We start from the raw sequence: 13958 nt of genomic DNA, 5'->3' as shown, positions 1-13958 counted from the left end.
TCTCTGTGAGCTGAAATTTACTCTTCCAGCTCCAGGCTATAGATGAGTCGCTGCTTTCCAAGACAGTCTCCCCCGCCCTGTAGATAGAATCTGCGTTCTTGGCCTTACCTGGCATTGGCTGTATTAAAACCCATCTTGTTGGATTGTGACCATTTAACCAGGCAGTTCGGCTCACTCTGTAGCAGGATCCTGTCCTTGTTATTTACTGTCCCACCCATCTGTGTGTCATCTGCCAACTTTACCAGCAAAGATTTATCTCCTGCGTGAGCCAGTGATAAATATATTAACTCATGTTGGACCAAGAACTGATCGCAGTGGGACCTCGCTAGAAACTGCCCCGCTCACCGATGGGTCTCCATTAATAACTCCATTCTGAGATCTGTCAATCAGCCAAGCTGTAATCCATCTGCTCATTCCATATAGTGCAAGGTTTTTTAACCAGACTGTCATGCAGTACTGAGTCCAATGTCATGGTGAACTCCAGTGAAATAAACCATGCCGTTGTGCCCAGGATCGATGTCAGGGTAACAGGGTTGTACTTCTCGGGCCGTCCCTTTTGCCCCTTTCTAATACTGCAACTACACTAGCAGCCCCCCAGTCCTCTGCGGTGTCCCAGCTTTCCCAAGATTTGTTAAAAATTAACCCTACTGGTTCAGAGAGCTCCTCAGCTGGTTCCTTTCAGACTCTGGGATGTCGCTTATCCAGGCCCATTGATTTGAAAGTGTTTAACTGGAGCAGATGCTGCCCACATCCTCCTTTGTTACAATGGTAACTTTATGTCCCACCCACAACATCATCTGGAATTGATACATCTTCCTGCTTCGTCCCGAACACAGCCCAGAACCAGCTATGGAATGATTCTGCCTTTTACACATCGCTCTTTAAGGTTTTACCCTCTAGCTCTGGACCTGTGCCTGACCTAGGGGTTTCCTTACTCCTAATACAATTACAAGATGCCTTCTTATTCTCTTTAACCCTGTTGACCATTGATATTTCGTTGATTCCTTTGGCTTCCCTTACCAGTCACCTACAATGTTGAACATGTAATTTACATTCATTGCCGTTTACTTTCCCTTTCCCCACCCTTTAGATATGGGATTTTTGTTTTAGCGCCTCATCCACATTTCTGGGTGGTTTTTCCCCAGCATAATTTCTTTGTGGAAACATGGCATTTTGGGGCATCCAGGAGGATGTCCTTGACCAATTCCCTGTTTTTGTTAACGCTGCCTGAGCCAGGAAAGTTGCTAGAGCCAGTCCTGAGTTCCCACTCTCCTTGCTGGGTGTGATGGGAGAGGCCTGGCCGCCCCAGACATAGCTCCAGGGATTCTGCACCTAGCGCAGTGGGACTCTGCTCTTAGGACTATGTATAGCTGCCGGCGTGGCGTGGGCAGGTGCCCAGCTCTGGGCAGCATGGGGCCCTTGGGAGCTGCCCTGGATTCCCATTCTCTCCCCTTAATGCCTCAAAGGGATTGGTGCCAGCTCAGAGCTGGGACACCGGGAAAGCAAGAGCTTGGTAACAGCTTCATGTGCCCACCCTCAGCGCAAAGCTCATGTACACATGGGGGAGGCTTTGGCAGGAGCGTCAGTATGGGAGCGGTGCTGGCCAGGAGCCCTGGACTGGGTGGGCGGGGGCGTTGGTATGGGAGCGGTGCCGTCCCAGGAGCCCTGGACTGGGTGGGCGGGGGCGGCGGTGTGGGAGCGGTGCCGTCCCAGGAGCCCTGGACTGGGTGGGCGGGGGCGTTGGTATGGGAGCGGTGCCGTTCCAGGAGCCCTGGACTGGGTGGGCGGGGGCGGCGGTGTGGGAGCGATGCCATCCCAGGACCCTGGACTTGACCTGCTGCTCACAAACAGGGAAGAATTAGTAGGGGAAGCAAAAGTGGATGGGAACCTGGGAGGCAGTGACCATGAGATGGTCGAGTTCAGGATCCTGACACAAGGAAGAAAGGAGAGCAGCAGAATACGGACCCTGGACTTCAGAAAAGCAGACTTTGACTCCCTCAGGGAACAGATGGGCAGGATCCCCTGGGAGAATAACATGAAGGGCAAAGGGGTCCAGGAGAGCTGGCTGTATTTTAAAGAATCCTTATTGCGGTTGCAGGAAAAAAACATCCCGATGTGTAGAAAGAATAGTAAATATGGCAGGCGACCAGCTTGGCTAAACAGTGAAATCCTTGCTGAACTTAAACGCATAAAAGAAGCTTACAAGAAGTGGAAGATTGGACAAATGACCAGGGAGGAGTATAAAACTATTGCTCAGGCATGCAGGAATGAAATCAGGAAGGCCAAATCACACTTGGAGTTGCAGCTAGCAAGAGATGTTAAGAGTAACAAGAAAGGTTTCTTCAGGTATGTTAGCAACAAGAAGAAAGTCAAGGAAAGTGTGGGCCCCTTACTGAATGTGGGAGGCAACCTAGTGACCGAGGATGTGGAAAAAGCTAATGTACTCAATGATTTTTTTGCCTCTGTCTTCACAAACAAGGTCAGCTCCCAGACTGCTGCACTGGGCAGCACAATATGGGGAGAAGGTGACCAGCCCTATGTGGAGAAAGAAGTGGTTCGGGACTATTTAGAAAAACTGGATGTGCACAAGTCCATGGGGCCAGATGCGCTGCATCCGAGGGTGCTAAAGGAGCTGGCGGATGAGATTGCAGAGCCATTAGCCATTATTTTTGAAAACTCATGGCGATCGGGGGAGGTCCCGGATGACTGGAAAAAGGCTAATGTAGTGCCCATCTTTAAAAAAGGGAAGAAGGAGGATCCGGGGAACTACAGGCCAGTCAGCCTCACCTCAGTCCCTGGAAAAATCATGGAACAGGTCCTCAAGGAATCAATTATGAAACACTTAGAGGAGAGGAAAGTGATCAGGAACAGTCAGCATGGATTCACCAAAGGGAAGTCGTGCCTGACTAACCTAATTGCCTTCTATGATGAGATAACTGGCTCTGTGGATGAGGGGAAAGCAGTGGATGTGTTATTCCTTGACTTTAGCAAAGCTTTTGACACAGTCTCCCACAGTATTCTTGCCGCCAAGTTAAAGAAATATGGGCTGGATGAATGGACTGTAAGGTGGATAGAAAGCTGGCTAGATCGTCGGGCTCAACGGGTAGTGATCAATGGCTCCATGTCTAGTTGGCAGCCGGTTTCAAGCGGAGTGCCCCAAGGGTCGGTCCTGGGGCCGGTTTTGTTTAATATCTTTATTAATGATCTGGAGGATGGTGTGGACTGCACTCTCAGCAAGTTTGCAGATGACACTAAACTAGGAGGCGTGGTAGATACACTAGAGGGTAGGGATCGGATACAGAGGGACCTAGACAAATTAGAGGATTGGGCCAAAAAAAACCTGATGAGGTTCAACAAGGATAAGTGCAGAGTCCTGCACTTAGGACGGAAGAATCCCATGCACTGCTACAGACTAGGGACCGAATGGCTAGGTAGCAGTTCTGCAGAAAAGGACCTAGGGGTCACAGTGGACGAGAAGCTGGATATGTGTCAACAGTGTGCTCTTGTTGCCAAGAAGGCTAACGGCATTTTGGGCTGTATAAGTAGGGGCATTGCCAGCAGATCGAGGAACGTGATCGTTCCCCTTTATTCGACATTGGTGAGGCCTCATCTGGAATACTGTGTCCAATTTTGGGCCCCACACTACAAGAAGGATGTGGAAAAATTGGAAAGAGTCCAGCGGAGGGCAACAAAAATGATTAGGGGTGTGGAGCACATGACTTATGAGGAGAGGCTGAGGGAACTGGGATTGTTTAGTCTCCAGAAGAGAAGAATGAGGGGGGATTTGATAGCAGCCTTCAACTACCTGAAGGGAGGTTCCAAAGAGGATGGAGTTCGGCTGTTCTCAGTGGTGGCAGATGACAGAACAAGGAGCAATGGTCTCAAGTTGCAGTGGGGGAGGTCCAGGTTGGATATTAGGAAACACTATTTCACTAGGAGGGTGGTGAAGCACTGGAATGCGTTACCTAGGGAGGTGGTGGAGTCTCCTTCCTTGGAGGTTTTTAAGGCCCGGCTTGACAAAGCCCTGGCTGGGATGATTTAGTTGGGAATTGGTCCTGCTTTGAGCAGGGGGTTGGACTAGATGACCTCTTGAGGTCCCTTCCAACCCTGATATTCTATGATTCTATGATTCTATGGGCATTGGTGTAGATGCTGTGCCGAGTGGTGGCCCTCAACTGGGTGAGTGGGGCATCGGTGTGGGAATGGTGCCGGGCGGGAGCCCTGGACTGGTGGGCAGGGGTGGGTGTGTCAGTGGCGCTCTCCCAGGGGCCTGGACTGGGTGGAGGGTGTGTGGGAGCGGTGCCGTCCCGGGGCCTTGAACTGGGTGAGCGTCGGTGTGGGTGCCGGGCGGGGGCCTTGGACTGGGTGGACAAGGGCATCAGTACAGAAGTGGTGCCAGGTGGGGTGTCGGTGTGGGAGCAGTGCCATCCCAGGGCCCTGCACTGGGTGGGCATGGGTGTTGGAGTGGGTGCTATGCCAGGCGGTGGCCCTCGACTGGGTGAGTGGGAGCATCAGTGTGGGAATGGTGCCAGGCAGGAGCCCTGGACTGGTGGGCAGGGGTGTCGTTGTGGGAGCAGTGCCAGGCGGGGACCCTGGACTGGGTGGGCGGGGGCGTCGGTGTCGGTGTGGGAGCAGTGTCGGACGGGGGCCCCGGCGGGGCGGGGATGGGATCTCTCTCCCTCCCTCTCCCCGTGGTGCTGACCCGCTGCCCCTCTCCTTGCAGGTTCTCAGATCGATGACCACGTTCCAAAGCGAGCTTCGGCCCGGATTCTCGCTCCCCCCGGAGGCAGGTCTAGCGGCATTTGGTAAAACCAGCGACCTGTCCCCAAACTAAGGACGCAGCAGCAGCTCCCCACTCCTCCTGCCAGCCCCGCCCCCACTGGAAGACCTGGCCGTGCCGCCTCCACGCCCCCCCGGGCACCGGGACACCACAGTGCTGTCCAGCAGGGCTGTTTGCCATCCAGTCCCGCCAGGCGGCAGCGCCCGCTGGGAGGAGGCTGCGGGCGGGCCATGGCGGGTGTGGCCATGCACCCGCGCACGACTGCAGCTCCTTTCTGTGGGATAACGTTTGCTTTGCCGGCTGCGAAGCTGGGCTCCTGGGCCCACGGCGTGCAGTGTGGGGCAGGTGGGGCGCTGGTGCGGGCCGGGCCGGGCCGGGCGGGGGGAGGGAGGGAGGGCGGCCTCTACGTTCCCTTTTCTGTTTGCACGTTGGGTTTGGATCAGTGAGTTTTGACTTGTTTGTGCATCACGTGAAAATAATCCCAGGTGGTTTGTGTCATTAGCGTTAGGGGAGAAGCGGGAGAAGGGCCGGGCCCCATGGCAGGAAGGGGGCGCAGGACCTCCCCCATCAGGCTGCTCACTCCGTGCTATGGACAGCAGGCTCAGCAAGGAGGGTGAGGCCCCCCTCCCTGGTGCACACGGAGCAAGGGCCCCGACTATGTCCAGATGTGCTACCCCCCCCCCCCCCGACACACACACACATCCCTGCGTGGGGATCTGCTACTCCCCCCCCCCCAAATCCCTGTGTGGGGATGTGCTACACACACACATGCACACACACACATCCCTTGTGGGGATCTGCTAACCTCCGCCCCCAACACACACACACACACATCCCTGCGTGGGGATCTGCTACTCTCCCCCCCCCCCAGATCCCTGTGTGGGGATGTGCTACACACACACACACACACACATCCCTTGTGGGGATCTGCTAACCTCCGCCCCCAACACACACACACACACACATCCCTGGTGGGGGGCTGGGGGTCAGGACTCCTGGGTTCTATCCTAGCCCTTGGCCAGCACCCTGTGGCTGGGCTCCATTCGATGGGTGATGGACCGAGCCCCCTTGGGAAGCATTGAGTTCCTGAATGGGTATGTCCCTTCCCCCTCCCTGCAGGTGGTTGCCATGGGAACGAGCCCAATGAAGCTACCTCCCAGTTGAACCAGGTTCAGGAGTTTGAAAAATCCAAACTTCCCTGAGCCTGATGTGCCCCCCCCCCCCCCCGCAGTGCCAGTGGGCTGGCCCTGTTCCTTCCCCCCCCCCCCCGGCAGTGCCATTGGGCTGGCCCTGTTCTCCCCTCCCCAGTAGTGCCAGTGGGCTAGCCCTGTTCCCCCTCCCCCTAGCAGTGCCAGTGGGCTGGCCTAACTCCCCCACCCCCTGACAATGCCAGTGGGCTGGCCCTGTTCCCACCCTCCCTGTAGCAGTGTCATTGGGCTGCTCCATCAGCTGGGGCACCATGGCGGGAGGGGACACCCCCTGTGCCCCAGAGACCTGCCAGTGGGGCCGCTCGCAGTGAAATCAGACTGGCCCTGAGATCCGGCTGGGGGGGATGGGGTGCTCCTGAGCCAACCCTGCCCTCTCCCAGCCCCAGGGGAGCCCCTTGCTAGCCCTGCGGGGTCAGCTCTGGGATCCTCCTCGGGGCGCGTGAGAGCCAGCACCCCAGAGCGCAGCCAGTCCCTGCCCCAAGAAGCTCACAAGCCAAGAGCCAGGGAGATTCCTGGAGCCAGAGGCCGGCTGTTGGGAGGTGGGGAGGTCCCTGGAGCCAGAGGCCGGCTGTTGGGGCATGGGGGGTCCCCTGGTGCCAGAGGCTGGCTGTTGAGGGTGGGGGCCCCCTGGCGACAGAGGATGGCCATTGAGGGTGGGGGCCCCCTCAAGCCAGAGGATGGCTGTTGGGGGCTGGGGGCATCCCTGGAGCCAGGGGCCGGCTATTGGGAGTTGGGGGTCCACTGGTGCCAGAGACTAGCTGTTGAGGCGGAGGGTGTCTCTGGAGCCAGAGGCCATCTGTTGTGGGCTGGGGGTCCCCTGGCGACAGAGGATGGCTGTTGAGGGTGAGGGTCCCTTGAGCCAGTGGCCGGCTCTTGGGAGGTGGGAGAGCCCCTGGAGCCAGAAGCCAGCTGTTAGGGGATGGGGGGTCCCCCTGAGCCCATTGTTCTTTCCCCAACCCTGTGACATCCTTGCTGTCGGAACCTGCCACAGCCTCCAGGAGGCCCTGGCCCCCCAGCCACTGTGCTGCTGCTATGCAGGCCCCACGAGTCCCCCCCATCTTCTGCCTCGCTGCCATCTCTCCCTGAGGTTGGGCCAGCCACTGGGGACGTCCTCCTGGCTGCGGTGGCCACCTTCCCTCTGCAGAGACTCAGGAGCAGCCAAGGCCTAGTGGCCGTCTGCTGGGCCTGGCTGAGATGAGCAGGGTCTCTGCCTGGACGGCTGCCGCTCCAGGGACTCAGGACTTGGCAAGAGCGACTCCTCCCGGCCTGGCCGCTCGCGGGTCGGAGCTCAGCCCTGCATGCTGGGCAGAGGCTGTGCCAGGCGGTCATGGACTCGGGCATCCGGACACCACAGTGAACCCCAACTCGTCCATCAATGGAAGCAGCAAGGAATCCAGCTCCCGAGTATGTGCTGGCCACGGGAGTCCCAGCCACGAGCCACACCTCTCTCACATAATGGTGCTAAACCGTGTTGGCCGCGAGGCTGCACACTCCTGTGCTTTAACCATCTGCGTCTGGCAGAACAAGAACAAGCAGCAGCCCTGAGCCCGGGGCCGGTTCTCAGTGGACTCGAGCAACTTCTCCTGTGTTTCTCCTCCATGTTCCTTTGGGGTAGCGTGAAATGTGAAATGTAACTTGTGCACTTTTTCCACTAGCTGGTACCTGTAGGTGTGGGAGCAGCCAGGCGGTGGTGCTGGCTCCCGGGCCCAGAAGTGTGGGAGTGGCCAGGCGGGGGCGCTGGCTCCCGGGCCAGGAGGTGTGGGAGCAGCCGGGTGGGGGCGCTGGCTCCCGGCCCTGAGGTGTGGGAGCGGCCGGGCGGGGGCGCTGGCTCCCAAGCCCGGAGGTGTGGGAGTGGCCGGGCGGGGGCGCTGGCTCCCGAGCCCGGAGGTGTGGGAGTGGCCGGGCGGGGGCGCTGGCTCCCAAGCCCGGAGGTGTGGGAGTGGCCGGGCGGGGGCGCTGGCTCCCGAGCCCGGAGGTGTGGGAGTGGCCGGGCGGGGGCGCTGGCTCCCGAGCCCGGAGGTGTGGGAGTGGCTGGGCGGGGGCGCTGGCTCCCGGGCCCGGAGGTGTGGGAGTGGCTGGGCGGGGGCGCTGGTGGACGGGTGGGGGTGCTGGCTCCCGGGCCCAGAGGTGTGGGAGCGGCCGGGCGGAGGCACTGGCTCCTGGGCCCGGAGGTGTGGGAGTGGCTGGGCGGGAACGCTGGCTCCCGGGCCCGGAGGTGTGGGAGTGGCTGGGCGGGGGCACTGGCTCCCGAGCCCGGAGGTGTGGGAGTAGCTGGGCGGGGATGCTGGCTCCTGGGCCCGGAGGTGTGGGAGTGGCTGGGCGGGGGCACTGGCTCCCAAGCCCTGAGGTGTGGGAATGGCCGGGCAGGGATGCTGACTCCCAGGCCCGGAGGTGTGGGAGCGGCCGGGCGGGGGTGCTGGCTCCCGGGCCCAGAGGTGTGGGAGTAGCTGGGCGGGGATGCTGGCTCCCAGGCCCGGAGGTGTGGGAGTGGCTGGGCGGGGGCACTGGCTCCCGAGCCCGGAGGTGTGGGAGTAGCTGGGCGGGGATGCTGGCTCCTGGGCCCGGAGGTGTGGGAGTGGCTGGGCGGGGGCACTGGCTCCCAAGCCCTGAGGTGTGGGAATGGCCGGGCAGGGATGCTGACTCCCAGGCCCGGAGGTGTGGGAGCGGCCGGGCGGGGGTGCTGACTCCCAGGCCCGGAGGTGTGGGAGCGGCCGGGCGGGGGTGCTGACTCCCAGGCCCGGAGGTGTGGGAGCGGCCGGGCGGGGGTGCTGGCTCCCGGGCCCATGGCAGAGACTTGGCTCTGGGCAGCCCTGGCACCTCCCCTGTTGGATAGTCTGTATTGGCCGGTTTTAGAGACATGCCATATGTTTCTGTTTGCTCATTAAAGATCGTTCTCACAGTCTGAGCTCAATGCCTGGTCCACTGCCCATGCGCCACAGCTGGGCCGAGCTCCTCACCGATGGGTCCTGCGCCCACAGGGGAACCCGACCCACTTGAGCCCATACCGCACTCTGGGCCCGGGCTCCCGACAGCACTGCTGGGGGAGGGGGTCTGCCAGGTGCATAACGACACCAGCGCTCCCCATTACACCTCCTCTCATGCAGGGCAGACCCAGCGCGGTCACACTTGCTGGCTGCCTTAGCCAAGGGCCCTGTGACCCTACTTTACTGGGGGAGTCTTGCCAACCCCAAGTATTTGAAATCAGTCAGGCCCCCCGAAATCCTTAGATTGGCTTAAAACTTGATTTTGATCCAGAGCAAGTGTTGTGGCCTGCTGCTTCCCCTGCTGGAGCCTGAGCATGCTGCAGGGGAAGGAGCCGCCTGCGCTTGGGGAGGGGGCTCAGCTCGCCAGGGGGAGCCGATGGGGGGGTTCAGCTCACTGCGGGGGGGCCACATGGGCTTTGGAGGGGGTCAGCTCTCTGCGGGGGAGGGAGCCGCATGCGCTTGGGGAGGGGGTTCACCCAGGGTTTTTCTCAACCCAAAGCTCTAGGTAACTTTACTCTCAATGGGGACACGGCGTGTCCATCTGATGGCTGGCTGGCACAAGCAGTACAACACACGAGGATTTTCACTGTCTCCAGCCCATACGCACAAACGCAATAGGTTAGAGAGCATCCCAAACCAACAGTGACCCCAAAAGTCTGGAGAGGTCTTCAAGTGGGTCAGCAACAGATGGCTGGTGTCCGGCCTCACGAGAGGTGACCACGCAGAGTCCGCCGAGCTCAGACCATCCCCCTGGTTGTACCTGGTCATACGACAGCTTGGCTCTCAAACCGCTATGCACGTGTTCTTCTCCGAGTGCTGGTCCCTGTGTGGATTCCAAGTGTGGGTGCGCTGGAGCCGGAACTGTTCAGAGTAGTGTCTGTTGGCCCACGTCGTGCGTCGACCACGTGGTGTGAATGAGGCTGTGAGGGCCGACGCTGCTCCAACTCCCTCTTGCCGCTGCATGGCCAGAGTTGTCCCTCCGTGCTCTGAGTCACCTAAGAGTATTGCGTTCAACCTTGTTCACTCGATGTAGTTTCCTTGTTTTAGTTAGTTATCTTCTCTTTCGTCCGTAGTTAGGTTCTTCATTGGACTTTCCCCTTCGGGGGCTTCTCCCCTCTCCCCAGCCAGGGGATTGTGCCCCATCAAGCCGACTTTAAGAATTGCGCCTCATGCCCTTGCTCCTTTTCAGCGAGCGACAAGCAGGCCCACTGCCTGTACTGTCTGGGCGAAGCCCACATGGTCTCTCACTGCTCCATTTGCCGCTCTTTTCCATTGTGGACCCGGGCAGCTCGCAAGCTTCGGCTCCGCAATTTTCTCATGGTGGAGGCCATGTGCAAAGCAAGACCCCGCTCCAACAGAACCACCGGAGCGATGTCCTTCACCAACGGTGAGCACCTCACCTGGGCCCTCCTATGCAGCACCGCCAGGACTGCTGAAGCCCCACTGCGTGCAGAAGAAGCACAGGCACAAGGGTGGTTTCCTGACAGGGACCACCTCAGAATGCAGCATTTCCTCCCCAAGCCGGGATCGGTCGGGCGAGAAGTTGCATGCAACAGCGGATGGTCTGGCTTCGACTTCAGCACTGGCCTCGAAGAAAGCACACATGGAGCATTGCTGTAAACGCCGCCGCTCTCAGCTGGCCCCACCGATTCTGGCCCTGGGACCCACTTCATCACTCCTGGCAGCATTGACCTCACCGGGTCTTTCCAACACGGTGCTCCCGGTCCCGCGCACTCCAGACCACTTATTACCTAAAACACCGACAGCAGAGCTTACTCTGCCGCGTTCCGGACCACCAGCAGGCGATAGGCTCCCTACTCCGGCCGATGAACCCCTCATCCTCTGTCCCTCTCCACCAGCACTGATGACGACCAAGTCCCTTCTCCTGGTTGACCATCCTCCGACATCACAGGTACCGCTTGCACCATCGGCTCCCCCCTTCCCGGAGCAGTGGGAGTCCGACTGATCTTCTGAACCAGACACAGCTCTCTCCCCTTATCGCTCCTATAGTTCTGACCCTGGGCACAGTGAGTACGGTCATGCCACTGACCCTTGGTTCCGGTACCCAACCTCAATGGTCCTCAACCTCCTGGTAGAGAATGTTCAGGACCCCCAAGACCAATTCCTGGACATTCTTCAACCTCCGGGATCCCCCACCCCACCCCCCGCACAGCCTTGCCCATTCATTCGGCTATTTTACAACTGGCCCAGATGGTGTGGCACATGCCTGCCTCTTGTGCCCCAAGCCAAAGTGAGCAGAACACCGCTATTTCGTGCCCTCCAAGGGCACAGATTTTCTGTTCACCCATCCACCGCCAAAGTCTCTGGTAATCAATGCTGCCACTGCACGTGCCCGCCAGCAGCACTTCAAATCGACACCGCCAGATCACAATGCCAAGAAACTAGTCTTGCTGGGTAGAAAAGTTAAACAAATTCATCCACAACTTTCATTTCTGGATGGTTACCCTCCCTCTTATTGTCCCCTGCCTCCCCCACGGAGCCTGGTTCGCGGCTCTTGATATGAAAGATGCATACTTTCATATAGCCATCCACCCTGCTCATGGCAAATTCCTCCGCTTTGTGGTAGGCGATGCCCATTAACCGTTTCACGTCCTCCCCCGCACAGTCTACAATCCACAGGTAGACTCGCTTACCAAACCGCTGGTCCTCCCCTCCTATGTACTGACCTCCCTCTCCTGGTGGCGCATCCCCTCCACGGTCCTAGTGGTCATGCCATTCACCCCCCCACACCCACTGCCACCCTCACCACAGACACATCCTTAGTGGGCTGGGGCGCCCACCTCAACGACCGCACAGCTCTGGGCCTCTGGGCCATTCGAGAAGCATGGATGCACATCAACATCCTCACACTCTGAGCAGTCCGTCTGGCCTGCCAAGCCTTTCTGGAGTGCCTCCACTCCCACCATGTCCAAGTCCTATCCGACAACATGACACCACTCATCTATATAAACAAACAGGGCGGCGCCCGGTCCCCCTCTCTGTGTGTGGAAGCTGTCTGCCTATGGAACTGGTGCCTCCGATACCAAATCACCCCACATGTCGTACATCTCCCAGGCACCAGCAACTTTCTGGCAGACAAACTCAGCCATTCTTTCCATGCCAACCACAAGTGGGAACTCCACAACCCCACTCTCCAATCCGTCTTCTACCACTGGGGCACGCCTCACTGCAACCTCTTTGCAACACCACAGAACAGCAAACTACCCCTGTTCTGCTCCTGATGAGGCCTGGGTCTGCGCTCTCAGGGCGACGCCCTTCTTGTTCCCTGGACTGCACGTCTACTCTACTATTACATCTACTTCTCTCATGGATTGGTAACTGGTTAAAAGACAGGAAACAGAGGGTAGGAATCAATGGTCAGTTTTCAGAATGGAGAGAGGTAAATAGTGGTGTCCCCCAGGGGTCTGTACTAGGGCCAGTGCTGTTCAACACATTCATAAATGATCTGGAAAAAGGGGTAAACAGTCAGGTGGCAAAATTTGCAAATGATACAAAACTACTCCAGATAGTTAAGTCCCAGGCAGACTGCAAAGAACTACAAAAGGATCTCTCAAAACTGGGTGACTGGGCAACAAAATGGCAGATGAAATTCAATGTTGATAAATGCAAAGTAATGCACATTGGAAAACATAATCCCAACTCTACATATAAAATAATGGGGTCTAAATTAGCTGTTACTACTCAAGAAAGATCTTGGAGTCATTGTGGATAGTTCTCTGAAAACATCCACTCAATGTGCCGCGGCAGTCAAAAAAGCAAACAGAATGTTGGGTATCATTAAGAAAGGGATAAATAATGAGACAGAAAATATCATATTGTCTCTATTTAAATCCATGGGATGCCCACATCTTGAATACTGCGTGCAGATGCGGTCGCCCCATCTCAAAAAAGATCTATTGGAATTGGAAAAGGTTCAGAAAAGGACAACAAAAATGATTAGAGGTATGGAACGGCTTCCATATGAGGAGAGATTAATAAGACTGGGACTTTTCAGCTTGGAAAAGAGATGACTAAGGGGGGATATGATAGAGGTCTATAAAATCATGACTGGTGTGGAGAAAGTGAATAAGGAAGTGTTATTTACTCCTCATAACACAAGAACTAGGGGCCACCAAATGAAATTAAGAGGCAGCAGGTTGAAAACAATCAAAGGGAAGTACTTTTTTCACACAACGCACAGTCAACCTGTTGAACTCTTTGCCAGGGGATGTTGTGAAAGCCAAGACTATACCAGGGTTTAAACAAGAACTAGATAAGTTCATGGAGGATAGGCCCATCAATGGCTATTAGCCAGGATGGGCAGGGATGGTGTCCCTAGCCTCTATTTGCTAGGAACTGGGAATGGGCGACAGGGGATGGATCACTTGATGATTCCCTGTTCTGTTCATTCCCTCTGGGGTACCTGGCATTGGCCACTGTCGGAAGACAGGATACTGGGCTAGATGGACCGTTCTGATGTTCTCTACGCCTTTCCCCCCATTCCCCTCCTCCCCTGTGTCCTACGCAAAATACACAAGAACTGAGGGACGTGATCCTTATAGCCCCCTCCCGGCCTCGCCAATGCTGGTACATCGATCTCCACCTCCCCGCTCGCCCTCCCATTCCCCTCCCCAGCATTCCAAATCTTCTAACGCAGAACCACAGCTGTCTGCAACATCCGCTCTCCGTGCCTTCCTTCCTCCCATGGATGGCTTCTCTGTGTTCACTCATCTAATGACCTCCGCATTTCTCCAGGGACTCCTCAATGTCCTTCCTCCCGTGAAATAGCCTGTCCCCTCTTGGAACCTCAACCTGGTCCTCTCTGCCTTTACCAACCCCCCTTTTGAGCCCTTTGCCACCTGTTCCCTCACCCACCTCTCTATGAAGGTGATCTTCCTGGTGGCCATCACCTCAGCACGTCCTGTCAGTGAGCTAGTGGCCATGATGGCAGACCCCCCCTTCCGTAAAGACAAAGTCTCACTGTGT

At 57.5% G+C, this 13958-nt stretch overlaps 1 protein-coding gene across 1 annotated transcript in view; it reads left to right on the top strand.

Annotated features, from left to right (window-relative positions):
* Nucleotides 1–4809, top strand: part of DPYSL5 (dihydropyrimidinase like 5) — a 71774-nt gene extending 66965 nt beyond the window's left edge. Inside the window, exon 12 of the mRNA XM_065400407.1 lies at nucleotides 4724–4809. Within this exon, the coding sequence (XP_065256479.1) occupies nucleotides 4724–4809 (86 nt within the window). The remainder of the gene's footprint in view (nucleotides 1–4723) is intronic.
* The last annotated feature ends 9149 nt before the right edge of the window (nucleotides 4810–13958 follow it).

This window comes from Emys orbicularis, chromosome 3 (genome assembly GCF_028017835.1).
Source record: "Emys orbicularis isolate rEmyOrb1 chromosome 3, rEmyOrb1.hap1, whole genome shotgun sequence".
Taxonomy (NCBI): domain Eukaryota; kingdom Metazoa; phylum Chordata; order Testudines; family Emydidae; genus Emys; species Emys orbicularis.
This window is presented reverse-complemented; position numbering and strand designations above follow the sequence as displayed.